This window comes from Oncorhynchus masou, chromosome 24 (assembly GCF_036934945.1).
Source record: "Oncorhynchus masou masou isolate Uvic2021 chromosome 24, UVic_Omas_1.1, whole genome shotgun sequence".
NCBI classification, from domain to species: domain Eukaryota; kingdom Metazoa; phylum Chordata; class Actinopteri; order Salmoniformes; family Salmonidae; genus Oncorhynchus; species Oncorhynchus masou.
The window spans coordinates 116,869,717-116,890,581 of NC_088235.1; the positions used below are offsets into that span (position 1 = coordinate 116,869,717).

The following is a 20,865-nucleotide window of genomic DNA, read 5'->3' on the forward strand; positions in this document are numbered from 1 at the left end:
TGCAGAAATGTTGCTTCTCCTCTTTCATAATGCATTCTTACCTTTTCTTTCCTTTAACTGCCTCCTCTCCATTAGTTCTTGTGCAGTCCTGTGGAACGTTCTGGTTTCTCTCATGGAAAAGCCTTAATTTCTCAGAAGAAGAATAGACAGATGAGTTTCAGAAGACAGTTATTTGTTTCTGACCATTCTGTAATCGAACCGACAAATGCTGATGCTCCAGACACTCTAAAGTCTAAAGAAGGCCCGTTTTCAGCTGTGCTAACAATTGCAAAATGATCAATTAGCCTTTTAAAATGATAAACTTGATCAACTAACACAACGTGCCATTGTAACACAGGAGTGAGGGTTGCTGATAATGGGCCTCTGTAGATATTCCAACTACAAGGGCCATTTACAACATTAACAAGGTCTACACTATATTTCTGATCAATTTGATGTTATTTTAGTGGACCGAAAATGTGCTTTTCTTTCAAAAACAAGGACATTTTTAAGTGTCCCCAAACTTTTGAACGGTAGTGTATATCAACGAATTGGTGAGGGCACTAGAACAGTCTGCAGCACCCGGCCTCACCCTACTAGAATCTGAAGTCAAATGTCTACTGCTTGTTGATGATCTGGTGCTTCTGTCACCAACCAAGGAGGGCCTACAGCAGCACCTAGGTATTCGGCACAGATTCTGTCAGACCTGGCCCTGACAGTAAATCTCAGTAAGACAAAAATAATGTTTTTTCTAAAATTATCCAGTTGCCAGGACCACAAAAACAAATTCCATCTACACACCGTTGCCCTAGAGCACACAAAACTATACACATCGTTGCCCTAGAGCACACAAAACTATACATACCTCGGCCTAAACATCAACACAACTATGAATATCACAGCCAAAACATCAGCGCCAGAGGTGACTTCCACAAAGCTGTGAACGATCTGAGAGACAAGGCAGGAAGTGCCTTCTATGCCATCACTACGAACATAAAATTCGACATACCAATTAGGATCTGGCAAAAAATACTTGAATCAGTTGTATAGCTCAATACCCTTTATGGTTGTGAGGTCTGGGGTCCACTCACCAACCAAGAATTCACAAAATGGGACAAACACCAAATTGAGACTCTGCATGCAGAATTCTGCAAAAATATCCTCAGTTTACAACGTAAAACACCAAATAATGCATGCAGAGCAGAATTAGGTCAATACCTGTTAATGATCAAAATCCAGAAAAGAGACATTAAATTCTACAACCACCTAAAAGGAAGTGATTTCCAAACCCTCCATAACAAAGCCATCACCTACAGAGAGATGAACCTGGAGAAGAGTCCCCTAAGCAAGCTGGTCCTGGAGCTCTGTTCACATACACAAACACACCCCACAGAGCCCCAGGACAGCAGCACAATTAGATCCAACCAAACCATGAGAAAACAAAAAGATAGTTACTTGACACATTGTAAAGAATTTTCCTAAATAACAGAGCAAACTAAAATGCTATTTCGCCCTAAACAGAGAGTACACAATGACCCAATATTAAGGAACGCTTTGACTACAGACCCAGCTTTGACTGTATATACAGACTCCGTGATCATAGCCTTGCTATTGAGAGATGCCGCCATAGGCAGACTTGGCTCTCAAGAGAAGACAGGCTATGTGCAGACTCAGTGAGCATAGCCTTGCTATTGAGAGATGCCGCCATAGGCAGACCTGGCTCTCAAGAGAAGACAGGCTATGTGCACACTGCCCACAAAATGAGGTGGAAACTGAACTGCACTTCCTATCCACGTGCCAAATGTTTGACCATATTAGAGACATATATTTCCCTCAGATTACACAGATCCACAAAGAATTCTAAAACAAACCCGATTTTGATAAAACTACCATAACTACTGGGTGAAACACCAGTGTGCCATCACAGCAGCAAGATTTGTGACCTGTTGCCACAAGAAAAGGGCAACCAGTGAAGAACAAACACCATTGTAAATACAACCCATATTTATGTTTATTTATTTCCCCTTTTGTACTTTAACTATTTGCACATCGTTACAACACTGTATATTTACATAATATGACATTTGACATGTCTTTATTCTTTTGGAACTTCTGTGAGTGTAATGTTTACTGCTCATTTAATTGTTTATTTCACTTTTGTTTATCTATTTCACTTGCTTTGGCAATGTAACCTATGTTTCCCATGCCAATAAAGCCCTTTGAATTAAGATATATGAGAAGAGAGAAGGAGAGATATGCAGAGAGGGAGTGAGTTAGAGAGGGAGGTATAGAGAGAGGGACCGAGAGAGAGGGAGAGAGAGAGAGAGGGGGGGACAGAGAGAGAGAGAGAGAGAGAGAGAGAGGGGGACAGAGAGAGAGGGAGGTATAGAGAGAGGGACAGAGAGAGAGAGGGACAGAGAGAGAGAAGGACACAGAGAGAGAGGGAGGTATAGAGAGGGAGGTATAGAGAGAGGGAGGTATAGAGAGAGGGAGGTATAGAGAGAGGGACATAGAGAGAGGGAGAGAGAGAGAGGGGGACGGACAGAGAGAGAGGGACCGAGAGATAGGGACAGAGAGAGAGAGGGACAGAGAGAGAGAGGGACAGAGAGAGAGGGAGGTATAGAGAGAGGGAGGGACAGAGAGAGAGAGGGACAGAGAGAGAGAGAGGGACAGAGAGAGAGAGGGACAGAGAGAGAGGGAGGTATAGAGAGGGAGGTATAGAGAGAGGGACAGAGAGAGAGAGGGACAGAGAGAGAGGGAGGGACAGAGAGAGAGAGGGACAGAGAGAGAGGGAGGGACAGAGAGAGAGAGAGGGACAGAGTGAGAGAGGGAGGTATAGAGAGAGGGACAGAGAGAGAGGGAGGTATAGAGAGAGGGAAAGAGAGAGAGAGAGAGAGGGAGGTATAGAGAGAGCGGGGGGGGAATAGAGAGACAGAGAGAAAGAAAGGGTGCGAGAGGGATAAATAGAGAGGGAGAGGGAGGGAGAGAGAGGGAGATGGGGAGAGAGAGAGAGGGGGAGATCAAGAGAGAACAGAGTGTATGGGAGGTAGAGATTGTAAATTTGCAGTTTTTTATATATGAAGGAATATATGAGAGCAGTCTGGGGAGAACAGTGGCAGGTGAAGGGTTTTAGGAAACAGTCTGGGGAGGGAAGGTCTGGGAGGTGAAGAGTTTTAGGAAACAGTCTGGGAGGGAAGGTCTGGGAGGTGAAGAGTTTTAGGAAACAGTCTGGGAGGAAGGTCTGGGAGGTGAAGGGTTTTAGGAAACAGTCTGGGAGGGAAGGTCTGGGAGATGAAGAGTTTTAGGAAACAGTCTGGGGAGAACAGTGGCAGGTGAAGGGTTTTAGGAAACAGTCTGGGGAGGGAAGGTCTGGGAGATGAAGAGTTTTAGGAAACAGTCTGGGAGGGAAGGTCTGGGAGATGAAGAGTTTTAGGAAACAGTCTGGGGAGAACAGTGGCAGGTGAAGGGTTTTAGGAAACAGTCTGGGGAGGGAAGGTCTGGGAGATGAAGAGTTTTAGGAAACAGTCTGGGGAGGGAAGGTCTGGGAGATGAAGAGTTTTAGGAAACAGTCTGGGGAAGGAAGGTCTGGGGAAGGAAGGTCTGGCAGATGAAGAGTTTTAGGAAACAGTCTGGGGAGGGAAGGTCTGGGAGGTGAAGAGTTTTAGGAAACAGTCTGGGGAGGGAAGGTCTGGGAGATGAAGAGTTTTAGGAAACAGTCTGGGGAAGGAAGGTCTGGGAGGTGAAGGGTTTTAGGAAACAGTCTGGGGAAGGAAGGTCTGGGAGATGAAGAGTTTTAGGAAACAGTCTGGGGAAGGAAGGTCTGGCAGATGAAGAGTTTTAGGAAACAGTCTGGGGAAGGAAGGTCTGGGGAAGGAAGGTCTGGCAGATGAAGAGTTTTAGGAAACAGTCTGGGGAGGGAAGGTCTGGCAGATGAAGAGTTTTAGGAAACAGTCTGGGGAGGGAAGGTCTGGGGAGGGAAGGTCTGGCAGATGAAGAGTTTTAGGAAACAGTCTGGGGAGGGAAGGTCTGGCAGATGAAGAGTTTTAGGAAACAGTCTGGGGAAGGAAGGTCTGGGAGGTGAAGGGTTTTAGGAAACAGTCTGGGGAAGGAAGGTCTGGGAGATGAAGAGTTTTAGGAAACAGTCTGGGGAGGGAAGGTCTGGCAGATGAAGAGTTTTAGGAAACAGTCTGGGGAGGGAAGGTCTGGGAGATGAAGAGTTTTAGGAAACAGTCTGGGGAGGGAAGGTCTGGGAGATGAAGAGTTTTAGGAAACAGTCTGGGGAGGGAAGGTCTGGCAGATGAAGAGTTTTAGGAAACAGTCTGGGGAGGGAAGGTCTGGGAGGTGAAGAGTTTTAGGAAACAGTCTGGGGAGGGAAGGTCTGGGAGATGAAGAGTTTTAGGAAACAGTCTGGGGAAGGAAGGTCTGGGAGGTGAAGAGTTTTAGGAAACAGTCTGGGGAGGGAAGGTCTGGGAGGTGAAGAGAGAGTTTTATATGCAGGAAACAGTCTAGAGAGGTGTCTAGAGAGTGATGCTGTCTTTCCCCATCAATAACATAATGGGCTCTATTTTAACAAACCTAACGCTGGCGGTAGTGCTATATAGATCTGGGGTTGTGTCAGCAATATTTAAGCTATTTTCACAGCCGTTAATATGAGCGCAATGGCTGGCAGTGGCGAGAAAGGTGATTGATGGTCTTTGCATTGTCATCAACTCCGATTTGTCTGTGGGCACGGAATATTCTAGTCCTGGTCCGTTGTGGATTGGTACTATATTAAATAGCATAGGCTTCATTAACGAGTGATAGCAACGGTAAACACATTTTTCCTCAATATTGTTTTGGAGTGTTGACAGTCAACATTGTTGTAATTGACTTCGAGTATAAGCCTTTTATGCCTCACTTCTCTAATATAAAGTACCAGCCTCAAGGGAATTGTATCGTGTGTGTGTGGGTGTGTGTGTGTGTGTGTGTGTGTGTGTGTGTGTGTGTGTGTGTGTGTGTGTGTGTGTGTGTGTGTGTGTGTGTGTTGCACGTTGTCAATAAGACAGATATGTCCTAGCACTACTGTTGATATGGTGTTATAGGACTGAATCATTTGAAGAGCCTGTTTGGGAGGAGCATGTTTTTTGGTTACAGGACCAGAGGCGCTCTTTAGAAATGGGGATGGATATAAGCCAAATGGAGGATGAATTGCAGGTAGGCCTAGGTCTACTGAGAATAATGCAGACGCCTCACCAGTATACCATTTAGAAACCTGTTATGGATAGGCTCCTTTGATGAAGCACGATTCTCTGGGTCTTCCTGGGTCTGTAGCTGTATCTTACCATTCTCTGGGTCTTCCTGGGTCTGTAGCTGTATCTTACCATTCTCTGGGTCTTCCTGGGTCTGGGGCTGTATCTTACCATTCTCTGGGTCTTCCTGGGTCTGTAGCTGTATCTTAACATTCTCTGGGTCTTCCTGGGTCTGTAGCTGTATCTTAACATTCTCTGGGTCTTCCTGGGTCTGTAGCTGTATCTTAACATTCTCTGGGTCTTCCTGGGTCTGTAGCTGTATCTTACCATTCTCTGGGTCTTCCTGGGTCTGTAGCTGTATCTTACCATTCTCTGGGTCTTCCTGGGCCTATAGCTGTATCTTACCATTCTCTGGGTCTTCCTTGGTCTGGGCTGTATCTTACCATTATCTGGGTCTTCCTGGGTCTGTAGCTGTATCTTAACATTATCTGGGTCATCCTGGGTCTGTAGCTGTATCTTACCATTATCTGGGTCTTCCTGGGTTTGTAGCTGTATCTTACCATTCTCTGGGTCTTCCTGGGTCTGGGGCTGTATCTTACCATTCTCTGGGTCTTCCTGGGTCTGTAGCTGTATCTTAACATTCTCTGGGTCTTCCTGGGTCTGGGGCTGTATCTTACCATTCTCTGGGTCTTCCTGGGTCTGTAGCTGTATCTTAACATTCTCTGGGTCTTCCTGGGTCTGTAGCTGTATCTTACCATTCTCTGGGTCTTCCTGGGTCTGTAGCTGTATCTTAACATTCTCTGGGTATTCCTGGGTCTGTAGCTGTATCTTACCATTCTCTGGGTCTTCCTGGGTCTGTAGCTGTATCTTAACATTCTCTGGGTCTTCCTGGGTCTGTAGCTGTATCTTACCATTCTCTGGGTCTTCCTGGGTCTGTAGCTGTATCTTACCATTCTCTGGGTCTTCCTGGGCCTATAGCTGTATCTTACCATTCTCTGGGTCTTCCTTGGTCTGGGCTGTATCTTACCATTATCTGGGTCTTCCTGGGTCTGTAGCTGTATCTTAACATTCTCTGGGTCATCCTGGGTCTGTAGCTGTATCTTACCATTCTCTGGGTCTTCCTGGGTCTGTAGCTGTATCTTACCATTCTCTGGGTCTTCCTGGGCCTATAGCTGTATCTTACCATTCTCTGGGTCTTCCTTGGTCTGGGCTGTATCTTACCATTATCTGGGTCTTCCTGGGTCTGTAGCTGTATCTTAACATTCTCTGGGTCATCCTGGGTCTGTAGCTGTATCTTACCATTATCTGGGTCTTCCTGGGTTTGTAGCTGTATCTTACCATTATCTGGGTCTTCCTGGGCCTATAGCTGTATCTTACCATTCTCTGGGCTGTATCTTACCATTCTCTGGGTCTTTCTGGGTCTGGGGCTGTATCTTACCATTCTCTGGGTCTTCCTGGGTCTAGGGCTGTATCTTACCATTCTCTGGGTCTTCCTGGGTCTGGGGCTGTATCTTACCATTCTCTGGGTCTTCCTGGGCCTATAGCTGTATCTTACCATTCTCTTGGCTGTATCTTACCATTATCTGGGTCTTCCTGGGTCTGTAGCTGTATCTTAACATTCTCTGGGTCATCCTGGGTCTGTAGCTGTATCTTACCATTATCTGGGTCTTCCTGGGTTTGTAGCTGTATCTTACCATTCTCTGGGTCTTCCTGGGTCTAGGGCTGTATCTTACCATTATCTGGGTCTTTCTGGGTCTGTAGCTGTATCTTACCATTCTCTGGGTCTTCCTGGGTCTGGGGCTGTATCTTACCATTCTCTGGGTCTGGGGCTGTATCTTACCATTCTCTGGGTCTGGGGCTGTATCTTACCATTCTCTGGGTCTGGGGCTGTATCTTACCATTCTCTGGGTCTGGGGCTGTATCTTTACATTCTCTGGGTCTTCCTGGGTCTAGGGCTGTATCTTACCATTCTTTGGGTCTGGGGCTGTATCTTACCATTCTCTGGGTCTGGGGCTGTATCTTACCATTCTCTGGGTCTGGGGCTGTATCTTTACATTCTCTGGGTCTGGGGCTGTATCTTACCATTCTCTGGGTCTGGGGCTGTATCTTACCATTCTCTGGGTCTTCCTGGATCTAGGGCTGTATAAGCAATGGTAAGCCACGATAAGGAAGACACCAGACACATTGCTGTTGAACCAGTTTTCATTAAAGTAGGGTGAGGTTGTCCCTTCCACGGGATGGTTGAGCTAACGTAGGGTAATTCGATTAGCATGAGGTTGTAAGTAACAAGAACATTTCCCAGGACATACACATATCTGATGTTGACAGAAAGCTTAAATTCTTTTAATCTAACTGCACGGTTCAATATACAGTAACTATTACAGTGAAATAATACCATGCTATTGTTTGAGGAGAGTGCACACTTTTAAACATACAAAGTTATTAATAAACAAATTAGGCACATTTTGGTATAAATGCAATGGTTCATTGGATCAGTCTAACACCTTGCCCACACACTGCTGCCATCTAGTGGCCAAAATCTAAATTTCAGCTGGGCTGGAATAATACATTATGGCCATTCTCTTGCATTTCAAAGAAGATGGTACAAAAAAAAATACAAAAGAACGGTTGGTTTTGTCTTTGTATTATCTTTTACCAGATCTATTGTGTTATATTCTCCTACATTCTTTTCACATTTACACAAATTACAAAGTGTTTCCTTTCAAATGGTACCAAGAATATGAATATCCTTGCTTCAGGGCCTGAGTGAAAATTTGGGAAATAGGGGACTTATCCTTAAGAGGTATAATCAACCAAAAAGGAAAACTTGTCAGAGTCGAGGTGATGTGGGCGGAGTCAGTCGCAGGACACAGATGAGTAATGATAGTAACTTTACTCAAAAATATTCTTCCAACAAAAATCCAGAATCACATAAACGAGACAATTGACAACAATAAACACGCACAAACTATGATGGCTCCAGAGGGTAAAAAAGGGAATAATTAAAACATAACGGGAACCAGGTGTGTACAATCAAGACAAAACAAATGGAAAAAACATGTAGATCGGTGGAGGCTAGAAAGCCGGTGACGTCGACCAATGAACACCGCCCGAACAAGGAGAGGCACCAACTTCGGTGGAAGTCATGACAAAACTAAAAATGGTTACAGGGAAATAAATCCAAATAAAAGTGAATTATGTCATCTCTCGCTCCGTATAGCATAGAGGGGTTTTAGATCCACAATAATTACAGAGCTGTATACAATTATGTAATAGCCTATAGATAATAAGAGTATGTCTGCTCACTGATTTTCTGCTGACACACTTTTAATAGGATTATCGGTAGTTTTGACTACTGGCGAAAGGATTGGGCATCACAAAAAACAAACTACCTTAATTGAGGAGGGGAGGATATACCTGGAAACAAAATAACAAAATGAAACAAAATAGGACGCTTTGTGTCTGGATAGACTGTGCTTCTGCTGTCAAAATCCATGCCATCACCAACCGTTAAGACCAGCTGTCAACTGGTCTTAAATATCCCTACCAGCACATACTGAAACTGGTACTTTGGCACATGGTTTTAGGGACACACGTCAGATATTGCCACCCCTCCCACCTCAGCGCAAGCAAGCTCATATAAGATAGGTAAATTATCGATCCTGGTACTAAGGTTTGAAAGTAGAAGCCAGCGTGTGTTTGCTCTAGCTTAACGGCAGCTGAAAAAACATCCAATATGTCTGGATAGATAAGATAGTGTACTGAAAGATAGTGTACGGACAGATAGTGTACTGAAAGATAGTGTACGGACAGATAGTGTACGGACAGATAGTGTACGGACAGATAGTGTACGGACAGATAGTGTACGGACAGATAGTGTACTGAAAGATAGTGTACGGACAGATAGTGTACTGAAAGATAGTGTACGGACAGATAGTGTACGGACAGATAGTGTACTGAAAGATAGTGTACGGAAAGATAGTGTACGGACAGATAGTGTACTGAAAGATAGTGTACGGAAAGATAGTGTACGGACAGATAGTGTACTGAAAGATAGTGTACGGACAGATAGTGTACGGAAAGATAGTGTACGGAAAGATAGTGTACTGAAAGATAGTGTACGGAAAGATAGTGTACTGAAAGATAGTGTACTGAAAGATAGTGTACGGAAAGATAGTGTACAGAAACATACTGTACTGAAAGATAGTGTACTGTATTGAGAAACTGAGAAACTAAGAAACTGTATTGAAAGGCTGTGGAGAAAGTTGGTGTTGAATTTACAGTACAGAAACCAGAAACAGAACTGAAACATCTCTTTCCTATCCAGGGATAACCACGGTGTTGACCATGACCACTCTGAGCACAGTGGCAAGGACGTCACTTCCCAGGGTTTCCTACGTGACGGCCATGGACCTCTTCGTCACTGTGTGTTTCCTGTTTGTGTTCGCTGCGTTGATGGAGTATGCCACACTCAACTACTATTCATACGGTGCCAGCCCAAGACCCAGACCACGGAACACCCAGAGAATGGTAAGATAGAGCCCAAGACCTAGACCACGGAACATCCAGAGAATGGTAAGATAGAGCCACAGCCCAAGACCCAGACCACGGAACGCCCAGAGAATGGTAACATAGAGCCCAAGACCCAGACCACGGAACACCCAGAGAATGGTAAGATAGAGCCACAGCCCAAGACCCAGACCACGGAACACCCAGGGAATGGTAAGATAGAGCCCAAGACCTAGACCACAGAACAACAAGGGAATGGTAAGATAGAGCCACAGCCCAAGACCCAGACCACGGAACACCCAGGGAATGGTAAGATAGAGCCCAAGACCCAGACCACGGAACACCCAGAGAATGGTAAGATAGAGCCACAGCCCAAGACCAAGACCACGGAACACTCAGGGAATGGTAAGAGAGAGCTCAAGACCCAGACCACAGAACACCCAGAGAATGGTAAGATAGAGCCACAGCCCAAGACCCAGACTACGGAACACCCAGAGAATGGTAAGATAGAGCTACAGCCCAAGACCCAGACCACGGAACACCCAGAGAATGGTAATATAGAGCCACAGCCCAAGACCCAGACAAGGGAACACCCAGAGAATGGTAAGATAGAGCCACAGCCCAAGACCCAGACCACGAAACACCCAGAGAATTGTAAGATAGAGCCCAAAACCCAGACCACGGAACACCCAGAGAATGGTAAGATAGAGCTGCAGCCCAAGACCCAGACCACGGAACACCCAGAGAATGGTAAGATAGAGCAACGGCCCAAGACCCAGACCACGAAACACCCAGAGAATGGTAAGACAGAGCCCAAAACCCAGACCACGGAACACCCAGAGAATGGTAAGATAGAGCAACGGCCCAAGACCCAAACCACGGAACACCCAGAGAATGGTAACATAGAACCCAAGACCCAGACCACGGAACACCAAGAGAATGGTAAGATAGAGCCACAGCCCAAGACACAGACCACGGAACACCCAGAGAATGGTAACATAGAGCCCAAGACCCAGACCACGGAACACCCAGAGAATGGTAAGAGAGAGCCCAAGACCCAGACCACGGAACACCCAGAGAATGGTAAGATAGAGCCACAGCCCAAGACCCAGACCACGGAACACCCAGAGAATGGTAAGATAGAGTCCAAGACCCAGACCATGGAACACCCAGAGAATGGTAAGATAGAGCCCAAGACCCAGACCACGGAACATCCAGAGAATGGTAAGATAGAGCCCAAGACCCAGACCACGGAACACCCAGAGAATGGTAAGATAGATCCCAAGCCCCAAACCACGGAACACCCAGAGAATGGTAAGATAGAGCCCAAGACCCAGACCACGGAACACCCAGAGAATGGTAAGATAGAGCCCAAGACCCAGACCACGGAACACCCAGAGAATGGTAAGATAGAGCCCAAGACCCAGACCACGGAACACCCAGAGAATGGTAAGATAGAGCCCAAGACCCAGACCACGGAACACCCAGAGAATGGTAAGATAGAGCCCAAGACCCAGACCACGGAACACAGAGAGAATGGTAAGATAGAGCACAAGACCCAGACCACGGAACACCCAGAGAATGGTAAGATAGAGCCCAAGACCCAGACCACGGAACACCCAGAGAATGGTAAGATAGAGCCCAAGACCCAGACCACGGAACACCCAGAGAATGGTAAGATAGAGCCCCAGACCCAGACCACGGAACACCCAGAGAATGGTAAGATAGAGCCCAAGACCCAGACCACGGAACACCCAGAAATGGTAAGATAGAGCCCAAGACCCAGACCACGGAACACAGAGAGAATGGTAAGATAGAGCACAAGACCCAGACCACGGAACACCCAGAGAATGGTAAGATAGAGCCACAGCCCAAGACCCAGACCACGGAACACCCAGAGAATGGTAAGATAGAGCCCAAGACGCAGAACACGGAACACCCAGAGAATGGTAAGATATAGCAACAGCCCAAGAAACAGACCACGGAACACCCAGAGAATGGTAAGATAGAGCCACAGCCCGAGACCCAGATCTGGGAAAACACGCAGAAAATGGTAAGATAAAGCCCAAGACACAGACCATGGAACACCCAGAGAATGGTAAGATAGAGCCACAGCCCAAGACCCAGACCACGGAACACCCAGAGAATGGTAAGATAGAGCCCAAGACCCAGACCACGGAACACCCTGAGAATGGTAAGATAGAGCCACAGCCCGAGACCCAGATCACGGAACAGCCAGAGAATGGTAAGATAGAGCCACAGCCCAAAACCCAGACCTCGGAACAACCAGAGAATGGTAAGATAGAGCCACAGCCCAAGACCCAGACCACGGAACACCCAGAGAATGGTAAGATAGAGCCCAAGACCCAGACCACGGAACACCCAGAGAATGGTAAGATAGAGCCACAGCCCGAGACCCAGATCACGGATCACCCAGAGAATGGCAAGATAAAGCCACAGCCCAAGACCCAGACCACGGAACAACCAGAGAATGGTAAGATAGAGCCACAGCCCAAGACCCAGAACACGGAACACCCAGAGAATGGTAACATAGAGCCCAAAACCCAGACCACGGAACACCCAGAGAATGGTACGATATAGCCACAGCCCAAGACCCAGACCACGGAACATCCAGAGAATGGTAAGATAGAGCCCAAGACCCAGGAACACCCAGAGAATGGTAAGATAGAGCCACAGCCCAAGACCCAGACCTCGGAACAACCAGAGAATGGTAAGATAGAGCCACAGCCCAAGACCCAGACCACGGAACACCCAGAGAATGGTAAGATAGAGCCACAGCCCGAGACCCAGATCACGGAACAGCCAGAGAATGGTAAGATAGAGCCACAGCCCAAAACCCAGACCTCGGAACAACCAGAGAATGGTAAGATAGAGCCCAAGACCCAGACCACGGAACACCCAGAGAATGGTAAGATATAGCCACAGCCCAAGACCCAGACCACGGAACCCTCAGAGAATGGTAAGATAGAGCCCAAGACCCAGACCATGGAACACCCAGATAATGGTAAGATAGAGCCACAGCACAAGACCCAGACCACGGAACACCCAGAGAATGGTAAGATAGAGCCCAAGACCCAGACCACGGAACACCCAGAGAATGGTAAGATAGAGCCCAAGACCCAGACCACGGAACACCCAGAGAATGGTAAGATAGAGCAACAGCCCAAGACTCAGACCACGGAACACCCAGAGAATGGTAAGATAGAGCCCAAGACCCAGACCACGGAACACCCAGAGAATGGTAAGATAGAGCCACAGCCCAAGACACAGACCACGGAACACCCAGAGAATGGTAAGATAGAGCAACAGCCCAAGAAACAGACCACGGAACACCCAGAGAATGGTAAGACAGAGCCACAGCCCAAGACCCAGACCACGGAACAACCAGAGAATGGTAAGATAGAGCCACAGCCCAAGACCCAGACCACGAAACACGCAGAGAATGGTAAGATAGAGCCCAAGACCCAGACCATGGAACACCCAGAGAATGGTAAAATAGAGCCCAAGACCCAGACCACGGAACACCCAGAGAATGGTAAGATAGAGCCACAGCCCGAGAACCAGATCACGGAACACCCAGAGAATGGCAAGATAGAGCTACAGCCCAAGACCCAGACCACGGAACACCCAGAGAATGGTAAGATAGAGCCACAGCCCAAGACCCAGACCACAGAACACCCAGAGAATGGTAAGATAGAGCCCAAGACCCAGACCATGGAACACCCAGAGAATGGTAAGATAGAGCCACAGCCCAAGACCCAGACCACAGAACACCCAGAGAATGGTAAGATAGAGCCCAAGACCCAGACCATGGAACACCCAGAGAATGGTAAAATAGAGCCCAAGACCCAGACCACGGAACACCCAGAGAATGGTAAGATAGAGCCACAGCCCGAGAACCAGATCACGGAACACCCAGAGAATGGCAAGATAAAGCCACAGCCCAAGACCCAGACCACGGAACAACCAGAGAATGGTAAGATAGAGCCACAGCCCAAGACCCAGAACACGGAACACCCAGAGAATGGTAACATAGAGCCCAAGACCCAGACCACGGAACACCCAGAGAATGGTAAGATAGAGCCACAGCCCAAGACCCAGACCACGGAACCCCCAGAGAATGGTAAGATAAAGCCCAAGACCCAGACCACGGAACACCCAGAGAATGGTAAGATAGAGCCCAAGACCCAGACCACAGAACACCCAGAGAATGGTAAGATAGAGCCACAGCCCAAGACCCAGACCACGGAACACCCAGAGAATGGTAAGATAGAGCCACAGCCCAAGACCCAGACCATGGAACACCCAGAGAATGGTAAGATAGAGCCACAGCCCGAGACCCAGATCTCGGATCACCCAGAAAATTGTAAGATAGAGCCACAGCCCAAGACCCAGACCATGGAACACCCAGAGAATGGTAAGATAGAGCCACAGCCCAAGACCCAGACCACAGAACACCCAGAGAATGGTAAGATAGAGCCCAAGACCCAGACCATGGAACACCCAGAGAATGGTAAGATAGAGCCACAGCCCAAGACCCAGACCACAGAACACCCAGAGAATGGTAAGATAGAGCCCAAGACCCAGACCATGGAACACCCAGAGAATGGTAAAATAGAGCCCAAGACCCAGACCACGGAACACCCAGAGAATGGTAAGATAGAGCCACAGCCCGAGAACCAGATCACGGAACACCCAGAGAATGGCAAGATAAAGCCACAGCCCAAGACCCAGACCACGGAACAACCAGAGAATGGTAAGATAGAGCCACAGCCCAAGACCCAGAACACGGAACACCCAGAGAATGGTAACATAGAGCCCAAGACCCAGACCACGGAACACCCAGAGAATGGTAAGATAGAGCCACAGCCCAAGACCCAGACCACGGAACCCCCAGAGAATGGTAAGATAAAGCCCAAGACCCAGACCACGGAACACCCAGAGAATGGTAAGATAGAGCCCAAGACCCAGACCACAGAACACCCAGAGAATGGTAAGATAGAGCCACAGCCCAAGACCCAGACCACGGAACACCCAGAGAATGGTAAGATAGAGCCACAGCCCAAGACCCAGACCATGGAACACCCAGAGAATGGTAAGATAGAGCCACAGCCCGAGACCCAGATCTCGGATCACCCAGAAAATTGTAAGATAGAGCCACAGCCCAAGACCCAGACCATGGAACACCCAGAGAATGGTAAGATAGAGCCACAGCCCAAGACCCAGACCACGGAACACCAAGAGAAAGGTAAGATAGAGCCACAGCCCAAGACCCAGACCACGGAACACCCAGAGAATGGTAAGATAGAGCCCAAGACCCAGACCACGGAACACCCAGAGAATGGTAACATAGAGCCCAAGACCCAGACCATGGAACACCCAGAGAATGGTAAGATAGAGCCGCAGCCCAAGACCCAGACCACGGAACACCCAGAGAATGGTAAGATAAAGCCCAAGACCCAGACCACGGAACACCCAGAGAATGGTAAGATAGAGCCCAAGACCCAGACCACGGAACACCCAGAGAATGGTAAGATAGAGCCACAGCCCAAGACCCAGACCACGGAACACCCAGAGAATGGTAAGATAGAGCCCAAGACCCAGACCACGGAACAGCCAGAGAATGATAAGATAGAGCCACAGCCCAAGACCCAGACCACGGAACACCCAGAGAATGGTAAGATAGAGCCACAGCCCAAGACACAGACCACGGAACACCCAGAGAATGGTAAGATAGAGCAACAGCCCAAGAAACAGACCACGGAACACCCAGAGAATGGTAAGACAGAGCCACAGCCCAAGACCCAGACCACGGAACAACCAGAGAATGGTAAGATAGAGCCACAGCCCAAGACCCAGACCACGAAACACGCAGAGAATGGTAAGATAGAGCCCAAGACCCAGACCATGGAACACCCAGAGAATGGTAAAATAGAGCCCAAGACCCAGACCACGGAACAGCCAGAGAATGGTAAGATAGAGCCACAGCCCGAGAACCAGATCACGGAACACCCAGAGAATGGCAAGATAGAGCTACAGCCCAAGACCCAGACCACGGAACACCCAGAGAATGGTAAGATAGAGCCACAGCCCAAGACCCAGACCACAGAACACCCAGAGAATGGTAAGATAGAGCCAAAGACCCAGACCATGGAACACCCAGAGAATGGTAAGATAGAGCCACAGCCCAAGACCCAGACCACAGAACACCCAGAGAATGGTAAGATAGAGCCCAAGACCCAGACCATGGAACACCCAGAGAATGGTAAAATAGAGCCCAAGACCCAGACCACGGAACACCCAGAGAATGGTAAGATAGAGCCACAGCCCGAGAACCAGATCACGGAACACCCAGAGAATGGCAAGATAAAGCCACAGCCCAAGACCCAGACCACGGAACAACCAGAGAATGGTAAGATAGAGCCACAGCCCAAGACCCAGAACACGGAACACCCAGAGAATGGTAACATAGAGCCCAAGACCCAGACCACGGAACACCCAGAGAATGGTAAGATAGAGCCACAGCCCAAGACCCAGACCACGGAACCCCCAGAGAATGGTAAGATAAAGCCCAAGACCCAGACCACGGAACACCCAGAGAATGGTAAGATAGAGCCCAAGACCCAGACCACAGAACACCCAGAGAATGGTAAGATAGAGCCACAGCCCAAGACCCAGACCACGGAACACCCAGAGAATGGTAAGATAGAGCCACAGCCCAAGACCCAGACCATGGAACACCCAGAGAATGGTAAGATAGAGCCACAGCCCGAGACCCAGATCTCGGATCACCCAGAAAATTGTAAGATAAAGCCACAGCCCAAGACCCAGACCACGGAACAACCAGAGAATGGTAAGATAGAGCCACAGCCCAAGACCCAGACCACGGAACACCCAGAGAATGGTAAGATAGAGCCACAGCCCAAGACCCAGACCACGGAACACCCAGAGAATGGTAAGATAGAGCCACAGCCCAAGACCCAGACCACGGAACACCCAGAGAATGGTAAGATAGAGCCCAAGACACAGACCACGGAACACCCAGAGAATGGTAAGATAGAGCCCAAGACCCAGACCACGGAACAACCAGAGAATGGTAAGATAGAGCCACAGCCCAAGACCCAGACCACGGAACACCAAGAGAAAGGTAAGATAGAGCCACAGCCCAAGACCCAGACCACGGAACACCCAGAGAATGGTAAGATAGAGCCCAAGACCCAGACCACGGAACACCCAGAGAATGGTAACATAGAGCCCAAGACCCAGACCATGGAACACCCAGAGAATGGTAAGATAGAGCCGCAGCCCAAGACCCAGACCACGGAACACCCAGAGAATGGTAAGATAGAGCCCAAGACCCAGACCACGGAACACCCAGAGAATGGTAAGATAGAGCCCAAGACCCAGACCACGGAACACCCAGAGAATGGTAAGATAGAGCCACAGCCCAAGACCCAGACCACGGAACACCCAGAGAATGGTAAGATAGAGCCCAAGACCCAGACCACGGAACAGCCAGAGAATGATAAGATAGAGCCACAGCCCAAGACCCAGACCACGGAACACCCAGAGAATGGTAAGATAGAGCCACAGCCCAAGACCCAGACCACGGAACACCCAGAGAATGGTAAGATAGAGCCCAAGACCCAGACCACGGAACAGCCAGAGAATGATAAGATAGAGCCACAGCCCAAGACCCAGACCACGGAACACACAGAGAATGGTAAGATAGTGCCCAAGACCCAGACCATGGAACACCCAGAGAATGGTAAGATAGAGCCCAAGACCCAGATACCGGAACACCCAGAGAATGGTAATATAGATCCACAGCCCAATACACAGACCACGGAACACCCAGAGAATGGTAACATAGAGCCCAAGACCCAGATACCGGAACACCCAGAGAATGGTAACATAGAGCCCAAGACCCAGGCCACGGAACACCCAGAGAATGGTAAGAATGAGCCACAGCCCAAGACCCAGACCACGGAACACCGAGAGAATGGTAAGATAGACCCACATCCCAAGACCCAGACGACGGAACACCCAGAGAATGGTAAGATAGAGCCACAGCCCTAGACCCAGAACACGGAACACCCAGAGAATGATAAGATAGAGCCACAGCCCAAGACCCAGACCACGGGACACCCAGAGAATGGTAAGATAGAGCAACGGCCCAAGACACAGACCACGGAACACCCAGAGAATGGTAACATAGAGCCCAAGACCCAGACCACGGAACACCCAGAGAATGGTAAGAGAGAGCCCCAGCCCAATACCCAGACCACGGAACACCCAGAGAATGGTAAGATAGAGCCACAGCCCAAGACACAGACCACGGAACACCCAGAGAATGGTAAGATAGTGCCCAAGACCCAGACCACGGAACACCCAGAGAATGGTAAGATAGAGCCACAGCCAAAGACCCAGACCACGGAACACCCAGAGAATGGTAAGATAGAGCCACAGCCCAAGACCCAGACCACGGAACACCCAGAGAATGGTAACATAGAGCCCAAGACCCAGACCACAGAACACCCAGAGAATGGTAAGATAGAGCCGCAGCCCAAGACCCAGCCCACGGAACACCCAGAGAATGGTAAGATAGAGCCACAGCCCAAGACCCAGACCACGGAACACCCAGAGAATGGTAAGGTAGAGCCCAAGACCCAGACCACGGAACACCCAGAGAATGGTAAGATAGAGCCACAGCCCAAGACCCAGGGCCACAGAACAGCCAGAGACTGGTAAGTTAAAGCCCATGACCCAGACCACGGAACACCCAGAGAAAGTTAAGATAGAGCCACAGCCCAAGACCCAGACCACGGAACACCCAGAGAATGGTAAGATAGAGCCACAGCCCAAGACCCAGACCACGGAACACCCAGAGAATTGTAAGATAGAGCCCAAGACGCAGACCACGGAACAGCCAGAGAATGCTAAGATAGAGCCGAAGACCCAGACCACGGAACACCCAGAGAATGGTAAGACAGAGCCACAGCCCAAGACCCAGACCACGGAACACCCAGAGAATGGTAAGATAGAGCCACAGCCCAAGACCCAGACCACGGAACACCCAGAGAAAGGTACGAGAGAGCCCCAGCCCAAGACCCAGACCACGGAACACCCAGAGAATGGTAACATAGAGCCCAAGACCCAGATACCGGAACAGCCAGAGAATGCTAAGATAGAGCCACTGCCCAATACCCAGACCACGGAACAGCCAGAGAATGGTAAGATAGAGCCACAGCCCAAGACCCAGACCACAGAACACCCAGAGAATGGTGAGATAGAGCCACAGCCCAAGACCCAGACCACGGAACACCCAGAGAATGGTAAGATAGAGCCACAGCCCAAGACCCAGACCACGGAACACCCAGAGAAAGGTACGAGAGAGCCCCAGCCCAAGACCCAGACCACGGAACACCCAGAGAATGGTAACATAGAGCCCAAGACCCAGATACCGGAACAGCCAGAGAATGCTAAGATAGAGCCACTGCCCAATACCCAGACCACGGAACAGCCAGAGAATGGTAAGATAGAGCCACAGCCCAAGACCCAGACCACAGAACACCCAGAGAATGGTGAGATAGAGCCACAGCCCAAGACCCAGACCACGGAACACCCAGAGAATGGTAAGATAGAGCGCAAGACCCAGATACCGGAACACCCATAGAATGGTAATATAGAGCCACAGCCCAATACCCAGACCACGGAACACCCAGAGAATGGTAAGATAGAGCCACAGCCCAAGACACAGACCATGGAACACCCAGAGAATGGTAACATAGAGCCCAAGACCCAGACCACGGAACACCCAGAGAATGGTAAGATAGAGCTGCAGCCCAAGACGCAGACCACGGAACACACAGAGAATGGTAAGATAGAGCCACAGCCCAAGACCCAGACCACAGAACACCCAGAGAATGGTAAGATAGAGCCCAAGACCCAGACCACGGAACACCCAGAGAATGGTAAGATAGAGCAACGGCCCAAGACTCAGACCACGGAACACCCAGAGAATGGTAAGTATGAGCCACAGCCCAAGACCCAGACCACGGAACACCGAGAGAATGGTAAGATAGAGCCACAGCCCAAGACCCAGACCACGGAACACCCAGAGAATGGTAAGATAGAGCCCAAGACCCAGACTACGGAACACCCAGAGAATGGTAAGATAGAGCTGCAGCCCAAGACGCAGACCACGGAACACCCAGAGAATGGTAAGATAGAGCCACAGCCCAAGACACAGACCACGGAACACCCAGAGAATGGTAAGATAGAGTAACGGCCCAAGACGCAGACCACGGAACACCCAGAGAATGGTAAGATAGAGCCACAGCACAAGACCCAGACCACGGAACACCCAGAGAATGGTAAGATAGAGCCACAGCCGAAGATCCAGACCACGGAACACCCAGAGAATGGTAAGATAGAGCCACAGCACAAGACCCAGACCACGGAACACCCAGAGAATGGTAAGATAGAGCCACAGCCGAAGACCCAGACCACGGAACACCCAGAGAATGGTAAGATAGAGCCACAGCCCAAGACCCAGACCACAGAACACCCAGAGAATGGTAAGATAGAGCCCAAGACCCAGACCACGGAACACCCAGAGAATGGTAAGATAGTGCCCAAGACCCAGACCACGGAACAACCAGAGAATGGTAAGATAGAGCCACAGCCCAAGACCCAGACCACAGAACACCCAGAGAATGGTAAGATAGAGCCCAAGACCCAGACCACGGAACACCCAGAGAATGGTAAGATAGAGCAACGGCCCAAGACTCAGACCACGGAACACCCAGAGAATGGTAAGTATGAGCCACAGCCCAAGACCCAGACCACGGAACACCGAGAGAATGGTAAGATAGAGCCACAGCCCAAGACCCAGACCACGGAACACCCAGAGAATGGTAAGATAGAGCCACAGCCCAAGACCCAGACCACGGAACACCCAGAGAATGGTAAGATAGAGCTGCAGCCCAAGACGCAGACCACGGAACACACAGAGAATGGTAAGATAGAGCCACAGCCCAAGACCCAGACCACAGAACACCCAGAGAATGGTAAGATAGAGCCCAAGACCCAGACCACGGAACACCCAGAGAATGGTAAGATAGAG

The 20,865-nt window shown here is 49.2% G+C and overlaps 1 protein-coding gene across 1 annotated transcript in view; it reads left to right on the forward strand.

Annotated features, from left to right (window-relative positions):
* LOC135513319 (gamma-aminobutyric acid receptor subunit gamma-3) overlaps positions 1–20,865 on the forward strand; it is a 445,846-nt gene that overhangs the window by 408,752 nt on the left and 16,229 nt on the right. The window contains exon 8 of the mRNA XM_064936236.1: positions 9,535–9,737. Coding sequence (XP_064792308.1) covers positions 9,535–9,737 — 203 coding nt within the window. The remainder of the gene's footprint in view (positions 1–9,534; positions 9,738–20,865) is intronic.